Here is a 14,465-nt window from a genome sequence, read left to right as displayed (position 1 = left end):
AATTTAAGAACTTATAAAAATAATGAATATCCATACTTATAGATTAGGACTTGCACAATCTTTTATAACGTGTGCTAGGTATAATACTTATGTAGGTAGGTACTATATACACTCCAAAAATATAATACATAATGAACAATTTTATTTTAATATAGGCAAACCACGTAGATCGTGTAACATTCGACTGGTCAAAGTAAGACTACACTAAATGCACGTCCATATATATTCATTATACATATAATAATAATAATAATACTCTCTTATTCACCGCGGCTTTACGCGCTCTCCTTTCTCCTTTCTTCGTGTCCGAACAATGCGTCAAACTCCGAGAGTAAACGCAGGTACTACTACACGTACCTAGCGCGGGCGATTAACACCGCGAAAGAGCAACACAATGACATCGAAGATTCGGTAAATAGATTTCACGGAGGACAAACGAAACGTACATTATTATTATTAATTTTCGTCTAGCGACGGTTGCGATGGAGCTGATAGATAGCGTTCATTCTTCATTATGTCATTTTTTGATTTATCGAAGCCACTCGCGTGGCAAGCAGCCGAGAGCGTGTACAGCGCGAGCTAAAGTCGCGGAAGGAAAAGTGTATAATACAAATACAATAATATTACAATTGTACATATACCTACGTACAGGCGTAATACTTGAGATCTTCCGACGAGATCAGCGAAGTTAGACAATGGCATATACTCGTAATTATATGCATAAATTAGCATATTATCGTTACTAATCGATATATCAGTGATGTATAGTATAATACATAGTATAGGTAATAAACATTTATTATCGCCTGGTCGTGTTTACGAGTTATGATCAACTGAACGATGAATATAGATAAATATAATTACGTCGATCGTTATTATTCTGTGTTTGAATTTCACAACATTTTTTATTTAAGACGATTGGAAACGGTGTGTTTATTTAATAGTTTAGATCTAAAAACACCACGCACACATAGAAATTAGAATAATCGAGTATAAATTATATATATATATATATATGATAATGTACACAGATTTGCGATTATCGGTTTCTTTTCGTGATTATTTTTGGAATCAAAGTGCTCTAAAAAATATAGAATATTGAAATTAAGAGGACGTTATACCCACATGTGTTGCCTCTCTTACTAATGTAAATCATAGCAAATTCGTGTTCAGCAGAACACGTTTCGCGATGTCAGCTTTAACATTAGAGTAAATTTACCTATTATCAAACTTAAAGGTAATAATATTATCTAGGGCATCTCATAGGCTTTTATTGATATCTTAATTTTTAAGCGAGTTACATAGTTATGTAAAATATTAAAACTTTAAAATGCTCGTAATTCGCTTAAGAATTAAAATATCAATTAAACCCTATGAGATGCCCTAGATAATATTATTACCTCAGGACGTTATACCCCCAACGTCCTCTTAAAAAAAGTAAAGACTTAAAAAATTAAAAAATTAAAAGATCGAATAATGTAAAAATAATAGTATTTTCAAAAATGTTGTCTTTTAGGACACAATAATTGTATATAAAAATAAATTATATTCTTTGACACGAAAACCGCCTATATATATATATAGTTTATCTTCCTAGGAATGATACAATACTGATGATTACTTCTTTGAGTCCGCTGATATAATATCTCCACTACCGTAAAATGCATCGTTGTCGCCTGCAATCCAATCAACAAACTGTGTAATATTTCTTTGAAGTCTTAATATCACGATCTTGTAAGTCCGTAGCTTATATCATATTTTCGTACTTGTCAACGATTTATCAGTTTTTATGTAATCCATACTTATTAATAAACAAGCACAATATTATGTAAATCTACGGTTTATATATTCCAATGACCATTGTAATTTTAAATAATAAAACATAATATATCCCGACTAATATTGTATAATAAAGCAACCGTAACGACGACGAACAAATAACAATACGACGAATTGTGGGACGATTTGTAGTTGTATTATGTTATTATTAGTATTATAGACGACTATAGTATATAGGTAATCGTTGAACCGTATTACGCTGCGGCGACGGTATAATAATAATAACTAATAACGTTTTACCTAGGTATCTGTACCGATGTAGTAACCGGCACATTATAGCCCCGCGTGATGTGTAACGCCCGTAACGCTGTATACCTTATAGATGAAACAGGAATATATAATATAGGTATTAGATATTATAACAAAATACACACACGTACTATATTATAATATAGTCGGCGAGGGCGAGCCGTGAAAAAATCTGTATGTTTTTTTTTATTATTTTATTATTTTTTTTGATCATAATATATTTTAATGAACCACGAAGGGAATGTTTTTTATGACTTTCGGTTTCGAATAAATTCCGTCGTGCCTCTTGTAACACATGTCCAAATGAAATAATATTATACTGTTCATATTAACACTTATAGATACGAAGCGACTGTGCTATCGCGTATGCACAAAATATATTAAAAGTATATGACTCTGTGTCGTGTCTATTGTGTCTATCGGAAATGCGGAAAAATAACTGATTTTTTAGTTAATTTATGATCGTCTTTAGATATTTCGGTGTATTTAAAAAACATCATCTCCTGCTTACAACCAAGTACATTTTGGTTTATTACTGCTTTATAATGAGCCAACCTCTGTAATATTAAAAATAACGAAGCTAACTGAAGTCAACTGCTGAGAACAGCAGAAATTTACTAGGTATGTTACGCAGGTACCTGTTGAAGAAGATCTAATACCTATGCGGGTGTGGCGTATTTTGAACATACCTATTTATTAAATATTATATTTTTCGAGATGGCCTTAAATCTGTAATAGTAAGTATACATACCTATTAAATTTATTTGTATAGATTACAGAAAAAAAAAAATGAAAATGATAAATGGTGAATAATATGACAGTATTGGTATATAATATATATAAATTAAACATAACATAATTTACAGAATAATGTATTTTAATATTATCATCCCAATTTGTCTTTGACTTTGGGTATTGCCGTATGCAATAATATGTACTATAGTTTAAACCAAAGATATTGTCTACAGTTAACCGTCAATCGATCAACAATATTTCAATAGAATTCCGACATAATTAATATTTATGTACTTACCTGTTATAAACACTAGGCAGAGTGGATTTAATTAAAAATGATAAGTATAACCAACTATTTTTACTAAGACGATGGTTTTCCTTGCGTACGCTTAACTAACGCAAATTATTGGTCTTGTGATAACATTTTTTATAATTATATAAATTTACATGTTATAAGATTAAATTTAATTACATCAATGTGATCGCTTTGCACTGTTTACTCCGAAAATAAAATAAAAACAAAGAGTAGGTATTTATAAATAAATGTTCAGTATTAATGTATTATTTATAAGAAATGTGATTTGTGAAATATATTTTTTTCGGATCAAAAAGTATTACATCTATTGACTATATCCAAGTCGCTCGTACTATTTGGTTGTGATTTAGAAATAATAGGATTTTTTTACTAATTATATCAAAACGTATACATACCAATAAAGATTGTTTTCAAATTTCGTATATAAATAATAATTTGATAGTTATTTTTGTGATATGTTAGTCACGATTTTTTTCAATCATTTTTTGAACTGATCGTCTTTTTCAACATTAAGAATTCAAAGTCGATTAAGTTTTGAACTATTTGAAAATCGTTGTTTTACTATTATAGGAGGTAAGAGCTAAATGATTTTATAATAATAATAATAATAATAATAATAATAAATAACCGTTACTTAAATTGTATTTTTAATTTTATTCCTCAGACTCATTAAATTGCTTGTTGTTTAATAGTATTGTAAATACTTAATATGTCATAGAAATTATTGTACGAGATGCATTCAAAAATTGTGTTTACGACTTACTATAAAAATTTATAAAAATATAAAAACATATCATGTTTGAGAGCTGAAAATTCTTGAAAGATCTCATCTTTTCAAAGTACTCTTCTTTTGGAACTCTACATACTTATATGTTGATTTTCTAGTCTCTTATTTTTTAAAGCATTTCTAAATCGGTGGATTTTTGGAGTTTAAGCTGCAGTTTAAAGAATTTAAGAGTTGAAGATAAAGCTCAACGGGGTTGTATTCTGTATGCAATATAATAAATTAGGTACTTGGGTATAATGTTTCTGTGCGCGTCATTCAAACATGGTCCCTTTAATAATTTCATTTCCAATATTTAGGAAATAGTCAAAATCGCGTTTGAAAGGTTTGATAAGTCGTAGTCACTATTTCCAAAGTACGGCAATAATACCTATTGTTCAGTGAAGCTTTCACACGAAATTTATTTTTCGATTATATTTGTTAGAAATAATATATTAGTACTTAATATTGATAATATTTTATATGTTAATAGGATATTATATTATGTTGGATATGTGTGATTCAAAATTTAAATATTCAAAACGTATAGTGCAAAGTCAAGTAAGATTTACGAGTACATTAGTCAATAATACTCATAATTACCATTATAAGCTATAACGCGGTAATAGTACTGAATGTTGATTATTGTTATAAATGTTTGATCGGCCATAGCGGTTTTTCTCCACAGACGCAACATGTATCTAAATACATTTTAATAATTCAGAAACTTTTCTTTCAAATTATGTTGATACGTAAAAATCAAAGCAAAAATGTATGCTTAAAAACTATTAGTAAAATGAGTTTGAAAAAAAAGTTATTATCCCTACACACAATCTTTAAATAAAAATTACATGTCAACATATAAATCTAATCTTATAAATACTATTTTATACTTATTAGGTTACCTAAATCTATCATAATAGATTTATGGTTCATTATAATATTATTTCCATTCTTAAATGACAGCTCTTAAGCGCTACACGCCTACACATTGTATTTTGCTAGTTGTTTTTATATATCACCTTATCAGTAGACAAAGACTTAACAGTATATCTTATAAATCACGTTTTTGAGTAGTTACAAATGGATAAACTTAAAAGTTCAAAAAATTATAATTTAAACAAAATATGTATTATTGAAAGAAAAAATAGGATTTAGCTACTCCGTACAATATGCACGATTAAAAGTTATTTTTATTTGTACCAAATATGGCAAAAAATAAAAATCATTCGTCTATCTCTTGCATCCAAACCTCCCACGCCGTAGCTAAATGTCTGCTTTGTAAAAGACCATACCCTCCTAATTACAAAGAATGTACAAATATACAAACATTAGAACCACAAAAAAAAAAAAATTCTCAAGCCAAAAACGTCAACAACTACTGTCATTCATTTCCATCCTTCTGAACACCATCAATGACATCATATAGTCATCGAAAGACCGAAAAAACCACGTTCGTATGCGAATGTAGCAGAGGTTCAACATTCTTTCAAAATTAATCCTAGTCAAATAATTAACAATAAAATCTCACTATTTAAATTTCTTAAAGAATTTAAATTAACTTAAAATCCTCTTATATCCCTCCTTACCACCGTCCATGCAACTCTCGCAAAAACGTATATGCCATGAAATTTCATCATTGGATGGTTCCTTCAATCAAATCTCCACCCTCTCTATAACATTAGATAGTTTAATTTATCATATTTTATTTTACTGACTTGTTTCGTATTCACTTGCGCTTATTATAAATAGAAATTTAAAAATATACGATTCAGAGATTAAAAAAAAAAATTACTTAAAAGTATTTTGTGCATTATTTATAATTGTAAATTTATTATTTTGATATCAAAAAAATTATATGTCACTGGTATCACAGTATACCGACGCGCGCATATAATTATACAAACTCGTCCAATCCTATACCTGTAATTTAATAAATATAATATAGTGTATTTACAAGTATTTAGTCGAAAACACGATAATATTTGCAACCTGCACGAGTTTGCGCGTGCGGTGCGATGGATAGTATTATTATTAATGTTATATAGAGGGATGAGTGTCAGCGTGTAATGCGTATATTATAATTTACACGTACATAAAAGTATAATAGGTATTTATGTATGTATAATAATATGTAATATAATATTATAATGTGTATATATAAAATATCCCGTTTGATCTACCGTAAAACATGTATTTGCATATGAAATATAATAACTGGTCGTCAAGAAACCGACCAGGAAATCAAGTTCCCTTTCGGTTTCTCCGCGAAACTAGGGAAAAAAACATATACAAATAAATATATGCATATATTTTATATTTATATATATAATAATCAGACGCTGCCTACCGAATTAGCATTTTTGTGCACACGAAATGTGTGTAAAAATACACACTCGCGTTTCACTTTTTCTACACAATTCGCATTCACTGTATACCTATACATACAGAGTGATCCATTTAAGTGTCTACATTTATCATTTCGAAAAATAATATTTTTACACTGTTCGATTTCATTGCAAGACAACATTTTACGAAATAAAAAAATATTTTTAATGACACCATACCTTATCAAATAAAGTATGATTCATATTCTCAAGCAGAATATTTTTTTGACTACTTATATCGATTCATAAAACGTTTGATTTTGAATGAGTATTTGATAAATTATAAGTATTTAAAGTTTAGACGACTAGAGTAGTGGACTAATATTTTGATGTGCACACTGCTACATAATAATATGTTCCATACTTCTCCGCACACCAGAACAATAATTCTTATAACCAATTTAAGCATGTACTCGTTCGGGATTCGATTTATACATCTATATCGACGTCGGTATTCTAAAAAATATTCTGATCTGGAATATGAAGTTAACAACGTATGCTGTTATTAAGAAAAGTAAAAAACTTAAAAAAGAAAGTAATATCAAATTTAAAAAATTTTAATTGTTTCCAAAAATGTTATTTTGCAATAAAATTATGTAAAAAAAAAAAAACATTTACAAAAAAATTAAGACTTTCAAATTATGAGTATAGATACTTAGATGAATCATTTTAATTAATCTATAATATAATAAAACTGTATATATAGTAATGTATGTTTATAGCTCTATACTCTGTAGATGCACTGTTGTAGGTATATTATGTTAGGTACACCTGATACCTCTGCAGAGTTGATTTTAATAATTTATATAATTCATTATAAATGAGAAATTTTTTGCTAATTCCGTGTAACTAATGAGTGGATTGCTCAGTACAAAGAATGGGCAAAATATGCCTTGAAAATTATCTATTTTATAAATAAAGAAGAAAAACTATAAACATCAATAATACTTGAAAATTGAATATGAGTTTGTTGTTTATTTATAAACTAGTTATAATAAAGGAATTTATAATAAATAGAGAAGTATTATAATAAAATATATGCGATGTTATTGGCAAGAACAAGTTTAAAATATCTTAAAAAAAATAACAATTAAAATATAAAATATCCAATAAGTATCTATAAAACTAGAAAATATCCTTAGAAATAAAGGAACACACAAAGACTACAGAGACCACTCTCCTCTGAAAATTGTTTTTCATAAATATCCAGTGATTCAATTAAAATTTTGCACATCATTATATTCAATGATTCGAAGTACACTTATAACATACAACTTCCTATAGATTTCATTTATTTTATGTTGTTGCTAATATCACGTATGCATTGCTCTTTTTTGATTTCATTTACCTTTTAAAGATTGTAATTTTTACATTTCAATATAACACAAATCAATTATTATTTATTTTTATTTTTTAAAATCTACATAAAGTCACTAAAATAAAATTGTTTTCAAATTTAACGTTCTAGCCTTCTATTATCGAAGCCACCTTCTACGTTAACATACCATGCGATACGTCGTATTGTACTATTGTTTAATGGCTGCCTTTACGTAGTAAAATTTCGTATTATGTAAGATATGTACATTTACAATTCTGCATTAATTTCAGTTCATTGTGGTAGCACAATAGTACAAACAACGCATACGAGTACAAAACTGCAACAAAAACAATATTATAAGTAAGACCAAAATTTCAAATTTCAATGAAAAACTGCGGTCAGTGAAGCGCGAACCCCTTTAGTTTTAAATAGCTAACCTTACGCTTTATGAGTCATGACAATAGATTACACGATTACCATAATTTGAAATATGAACTAAACCATAAGCGGCGTGAATTAAATGGGTGCTAAGTAATCTTTTCGAAACTTTTTTGATCGTTAACTTTAAAGTATTTATTATAATGTAATCATTATTATAATATAATTTATATTTTATCATGATTTTTCGAAATTTTTGTTGTTTTTTCTTCGAGACACAACTAATTCCGAGTATTGCTTTTTTTTCTTTGGGACATAATGCGTTAACCTGGTGAGGTAGCGTATTTATTGGGGGAGTCGTAAATTAAAAAACAAACCCCCCGAGTATTAATATTTTCTAGTTGTGCGATTATATCACTTACAACGATACAATACGGGGGGAGGGGCACCATAGTTTTCTGTTTTATCGGTTTAGTACTATATGAAAGCAGAAAATCACACAAGTTCGCTCTTCGTGTGTACGAGTGGTACACACTATACGTGAGTGACGTATCATGTGCGAATTTTACCATTATTATCGTTGCTGCTGTATGATGATTGAAAACTTTGAGAAAAAAAACAATGAAATCTTACTTAAAAAAACTGCCATAACCACGTAGTCTATTAATGAACATTTAGCGGTGTTGCCAGGTTCGTCACTTTTTTCTTCTGTGTCATCGTTCTTGCTTGTATCGTCGCCATCACCTTCACTATCATCAGCAGCTTCTTCGTCACCATCTTCGCCATCGGTTTTACGACGACGGTCTTTTTTTTTATGGTGTCCTCTGCCTATGTAATTATCTCCATCGTATTCCTCATCTGATACCTTATTTTTTTTCCCGTCTTTCTTCTTTCGCTGTATCACTGCCTCCGAAGTCTGACGGTACATCGTCATATTTTTCCGGTATTCAATGACGCGTGTTATCAAATCACTCGGCGGGCTTTCGGTCGTAGTCCGCGGATGATGTTCACACCCACACCCGTTGTTGATACCGACCGTCATGCGCGTTTTATTTGAAACAACGGTATCAGCAGCAGAAGTAACAGCGACGGTGCTCGGTATCACATTCGTTCTCATCGGGTGAAAAGTCTTAACAGTTATTTCGGGAGAGTCATTTATCGACCATAGTCTTCTACTGGGCTCTGTCTCAGTTTCAGTATCACTTTCCGTCTCGTTGTTTTTGCTATCGTCTGAATCCTTAAAATTTGTTAACATTCTTAAGTGATATAACAATATACAATATTATTTTATATGTATTATGTATGGGCGCGTAGCCCATTTCGTCCAAAAATTACTCTTCCCGTTTTGCTCAAATTTTAATATTATATGATTCCCGTTTCGCCCAGACTAATTTAGATCAATTAAAAATTAAGTTAGCAATGATTCAGTTAAATATTGCTGTACATTATTTTTAAAATATTTTAACATGATTTGGTAGGTATGATGAGCTCTACAGACAACTAGATAAGTTTTTGATCCCGAAAAGGTAATTTAAGATAGATATCATTTATGTAAAGAAGTGTCGGATTATTTTGTTGACGATTTGATGCTGAAATAATGCGCTACTGACGATAGAGTGTCAAAATATTGTGATTATTTAATAAACAATTATATTTTTAAGGATAGTAAATCTACTCTAGTCTATGAACATATAATTCAGTAAGTATTCTGTTTAAGTCTGTTTACGTCATTTCATTCGTTTTTTTAATTATCATTTTTATTTATTGTGGACTAAATTTGATTTTTTTCATAATACGTTTTATAGATAATGTGAACTAAATTTATTAAACGTGCCATTTTTGTGAATTGAAATAAAAAAATTTTGGAGGACATTATTTGACTAAACCATTGTCAACTTAATTAATGATAAGCTTGATTAATAAATTAATCTAAACTAGTCTGGGTGAAACGGGTCCCGCCCCTATGTTCATGTACATAGAAAATATATACCTACTTTTTTTAAACTCATATTATACTTTATTAGTATAATATGTAAGATTTATAATTATTACTATTAATCGGGTATTATTAAATTGATAAAAATACGATAAAAGATTTGTTTCGTTGATGGAAGCCGAATGTATGGCCTTATTATTACTTTATTTAGTTGCTCCTACCATGGATACTATTTTATTGGCGTAGTATTTCTATAATAATTTTACAAAACTAAATTGTTTTCAATGGTTTTATAAAGCTTAAACAACGGTGTAATACTAACCTAAAGTTACAAATACAATTTAAAATGGAAACATTCAAACGTTGATAACTATAGAGACCGTTAATTTTTAAGCTCTAAAAATTATAAAACATAATTATAATAATATAAAATTATTAAGTAAATTTCTTGGTACATTACATCTGAGCTATCTGAACAATTTTTTTCTCCGCTCATAAGCCACATGGTTGTTGCACATTTCGTTTTCTGCGCCACACAGTAGCTGCTATATAATATTTTAACAGTTATTAAAATCATGACGATGATTGTCTTTTATAATATCTTACACATTTTGCATGTATATTCTAAAGTATAACGATAAAACTAGCCACTCAATAATGAAGATTGTCCAAATAACAATTGTGAAAGCTATCAATTTTCTTGATCTCTATGATTAAATTGAGTACAAATTAGTTATGAGCTAAATATAATAATGCCTAGGTAGTTACTACAGTATTTACCTAGTATAATAAATTTTCAATAATATTTTATTAGTACTTATACAGAGCTGGATTAAGAGAAGGCTAAGCAGGCTATAGCCCAGCCCCCTCCACTCAAAAAAAGAAGAGGCCCCCAAAAAATATTATGGGCTTGTAGCTTTTCTACAATTATATTATTCAACCGAAAAATATATTATGGTAATATAATGATTAGACAAAGGTATATATTTGGAATCAATTGGAACAGTTTTCTATTTTTCATGCAAATTATTTCCATTTGATAGTACCAAAATTAAAGTCTTCATTTTCGAAATTAGATATTCATGATTGGATATATTATGCTGATGAATTGGTAATTAGTCATGAAAACAGTATAGAACATACAAATGCTGTAAATCTGTGATTAATTTTTCAAAATGATAATTTTTAAAATTTAGTGAAAATCAAACTATTTTAAATGGGAAAAATAATTTGAAGTTGATACTTTCTTTGCTAGTATAAATAAATTGATTTAATGAACTTGATAGAAGACTAATTCTAAATTCTTATAATATTTTTCTTTCTCAATTAAAAATGTTTAGTTAACTTTAAAATTGACAATAAATCTTAAAAACTTGAAAACAGAAACATTTCATTTTTATCATTAAATAAAATCGTTTCTTCAGATATTAACAATTGTAGTGCCATAACCAAACTTCTTTATGAACGAAATCATATTGTAATGATTTCCGAATGTATATATTACATTGTGATTATACCTGACAATACCGTTGACTAATTGTGAAGCAGAACATTCATTATCAAAGTTGGCTTCAATTAAAAATCGAATAAGATTTACACAGATTGAAGATAGGTTGAACGCATTAACAATTATGTCAATTTAAAATATTATATGTAAAAAGATCTCATTTGATGATGTTTTGAGTACTTTTGCATCAAGTAAATCTAGAAAAAAATATTTTTAAATAATCATTTGTTTGTAGTTTTATATTATTACCGTATATTTTATATTTTAACATTTAATTAAATTGTATTTTTAAATAAATTAACTATTTAATGTAAAATTGATCTCTGAAGAAAAATATTTTTCTTATTTAACTAATAAATATCAATTATCATGAAAATACTTTATTTTTGTAAAAATAAAAAATAAATAAATCCAAAAATAAATTAACCCAGAGCCACTAATTTCATTAATCCGGCTCTGTACTTATACGAAAAGTTCTTCAAGGTTTTAGAATTTGAATGCCTATATTTTTGTTGACAGATACACTGCTAATAAATATAATTAAATACATTGAATGAAATCTTGTAAACACTGATTAAATCTATATATTCTGTTAACTTTTTTTGTCCATGATTTAATCGTTTTTTATTTTGCAAGTCTAGTTATTAGCCTCATAAACATCATATTAATAATACAAAATTATTTTAACTTACTAATAAAGCTCCTGTGAACGATATTGCCCAAGTAAGTAGTAACAAAAATATAGATCCCAAAACAATTAGATTTTCTAAAGGAGATAAAAACAAATTTACAATTACTCACAAACATAATGGATAATAAACTAGATTGCTTACTGCCCTATGCTTACTCTTGAAATTAATAAAATATAAAGCCGTCATTTTCCAGGTTCTTTGTGGAGATTAGAGTATTATCAATTCCAAATGTGTATATAAATATTTATATATACATAGGTATATCTCCTTTTATTTTTTTTTATTTTTGATAATAGGTAATATCGCAGTAAGGTCAGATTGTTCTGTGATAAAAGCCCATAATTCCCACAAAAATTACGGATTTTTGACTTTAACTATCATTTTTAGTTGGCAATCTAGTTTATTCTTATATCTGTGCAAATAGTACCGCATAATATTATAAAAATTATAATTACGTAAATTTGCGAAAAATATTATAAATCTTACATACTTGATAATTCGGATACATTCACCACAACTATGACTAATGTTAAAATCTAGAATAAATAATTTATTGATTTTAAGTGATAAAACGATGTAAACTTGGCAAAAAAAACAAATTCATCATTTATTTATATTATATAGATACTTATAAATACTTATTTCTTATAGAATTGTTATTAATCATTGTAAACAATTTCACTCGTACATAATATGGTTTATGAGTTATAAGTATTTAAAGTTTTGATGCGCGTAGTGGATTGGTACCCCGCAAAATGTTTGTCCACTACTCCGCTTGTCTAAACTTAAATACGTATACCTCATGAACTACTCGTCCTAAATTCGATTTTTATGTATCAAAATAGTTAGAAAATTATCCTGCTTTGAAATATGAAATTAAAACTATGTTGTCATTCAAAAAAGTAAAAAACATAAAAAAAATATAAGGATAAAAAATATTTAAAAATATAATTTTTCTAATCACAACGTTGTTTTTTAACAACTTGAAACTATGTAAAAAATTTTTTTCAAAAACGCGAATACTTTTTGAAATAATGAGCGTTTTATGATAAAAAAACTCACCCTATATAATATATAATACGATGAAGAATATTTTGGAAGATCGCGAAAAATGAATGTAGACTTATTTTACCAACATATAATCAAATTTTACAGCTAAAAGTTCGTGGTTGGTCTAAAAAAGTAAAAAGTCCAACAATAGTTTTATTTAAATTTATAGCAAAATTATATTGATAATAATTTATATCATTTATTAACTTGTTGAGAGATAAATACTATTAATATACGTTTATTACCTACATACTAGAATAAGCGTTAGTGGAATTATTGTACGATATTAATTGTACCTACTAACATATACAGTTTTCGAATAGAAATTGTCAAATATCTATTTGACTATATCTGGACTATATTTAAAAAAAAAATGAAATATACTGTTGTAAATTGAAAAATTAAACATTACCTACCGTAAACACTGCTGTTAGAACTGCCACTCCAAATTCTAACGTAAAAGACGGAACACATAAAAAATTATAGTTAAAACATTTCATTTTTTTTTTTTTAAATATAACGAAATACAATTGTTTTTATAATACATTGTGATGTTTGCCTATAGTGTTTATTATAATTTTACTATATATCGTCACTAAGGTGACTGGTCCATAGAAATGACGAATGATGTCGCGATTATAACCCGATGATGGCGATTCACCTACATGTTATGTTATTAACGAATCATATAATTAAGGTCGTTTCGCAGGGGTCCCTGATGGCTGTGACGACGACGAGCAATTTTCTGGTCCCCGGACGTGATCAAGTGGTTTTTACGCACATGATATTATACGTTTATAATAAGCTCATTACCATACCGAGCTATAATATTAACCATTTGATTTTCGATTCGCAGTATATTTTAATCAGCACATTCGAAGATTTTTGCATGGTCAAAGTCATCGCAACACACGGCCGTAACAATAATTATATCATGGTTACAGGTTTTCATTGCTTCAATCGACGAACCACGGTCGAATTATAACATAATATTATAATAATAATTGTCGTATGCGTACTCGTCTATAAATCATAATAAATATATATTTTTAAATTTCTATTAAATAGGCATAATTTATGCCGATCGGCCCATGTGTGTGTGTGTGTGTGTGTGTGTGTGTGTGTTTATACCTATGACAAGACCTACCATAATACCTTATATACTATTAATAAGTAACTATTATTTTATAAAAAAAAATGCTGGAGTGAAGTGCGCTCGAGCTGACGAAAGGATAGCACCGTTCATGAACAGCCAGAGTGAAATGAACGGTTTTACCCGACAATGTATGTTCTCC

At 28.3% G+C, this 14,465-nt stretch overlaps 1 protein-coding gene across 1 annotated transcript; it reads right to left on the bottom strand.

Annotated features, from left to right (window-relative positions):
- Positions 1-7,855: 7,855 nt before the first annotated feature.
- Positions 7,856-13,670, bottom strand: LOC113555706. The gene is made up of 7 exons (XM_026960219.1): positions 13,587-13,670; positions 12,611-12,656; positions 12,121-12,194; positions 10,528-10,628; positions 10,377-10,466; positions 8,619-9,241; positions 7,856-7,944 (listed from the first exon to the last, which is right to left on the bottom strand). The coding sequence occupies exons 1-7, from the start codon at positions 13,668-13,670 to the stop codon at positions 7,856-7,858; spliced, it is 1,107 nt and encodes a 368-aa protein (XP_026816020.1).
- Between the last annotated feature and the right edge of the window lie 795 nt (positions 13,671-14,465).

The sequence above is a fragment of the Rhopalosiphum maidis genome, chromosome 3 (genome assembly GCF_003676215.2).
Source record: "Rhopalosiphum maidis isolate BTI-1 chromosome 3, ASM367621v3, whole genome shotgun sequence".
Taxonomy (NCBI): Eukaryota; Metazoa; Arthropoda; class Insecta; order Hemiptera; family Aphididae; genus Rhopalosiphum; species Rhopalosiphum maidis.
Note: the sequence above shows the minus strand (reverse complement) of the source record. Positions and strands in the feature narration are given on the sequence as shown.

Coding starts and splice junctions, on each gene's coding strand:
- LOC113555706 (XM_026960219.1), bottom strand. CDS start 13,670: ATGAAATGTTTTAACTATAATTTTTTATGTGTTCCGTCTTTTACGTTA. Junction 9,242..10,376: donor TCAGATAGCTCAGATGTAAT/GTACCAAGAAAT, acceptor ATATCACTTAAG/AATGTTAACAAATTTTAAGG. Junction 7,945..8,618: donor GGTTATGGCAGTTTTTTTAA/GTAAGATTTCAT, acceptor TTTTTGTTGCAG/TTTTGTACTCGTATGCGTTG.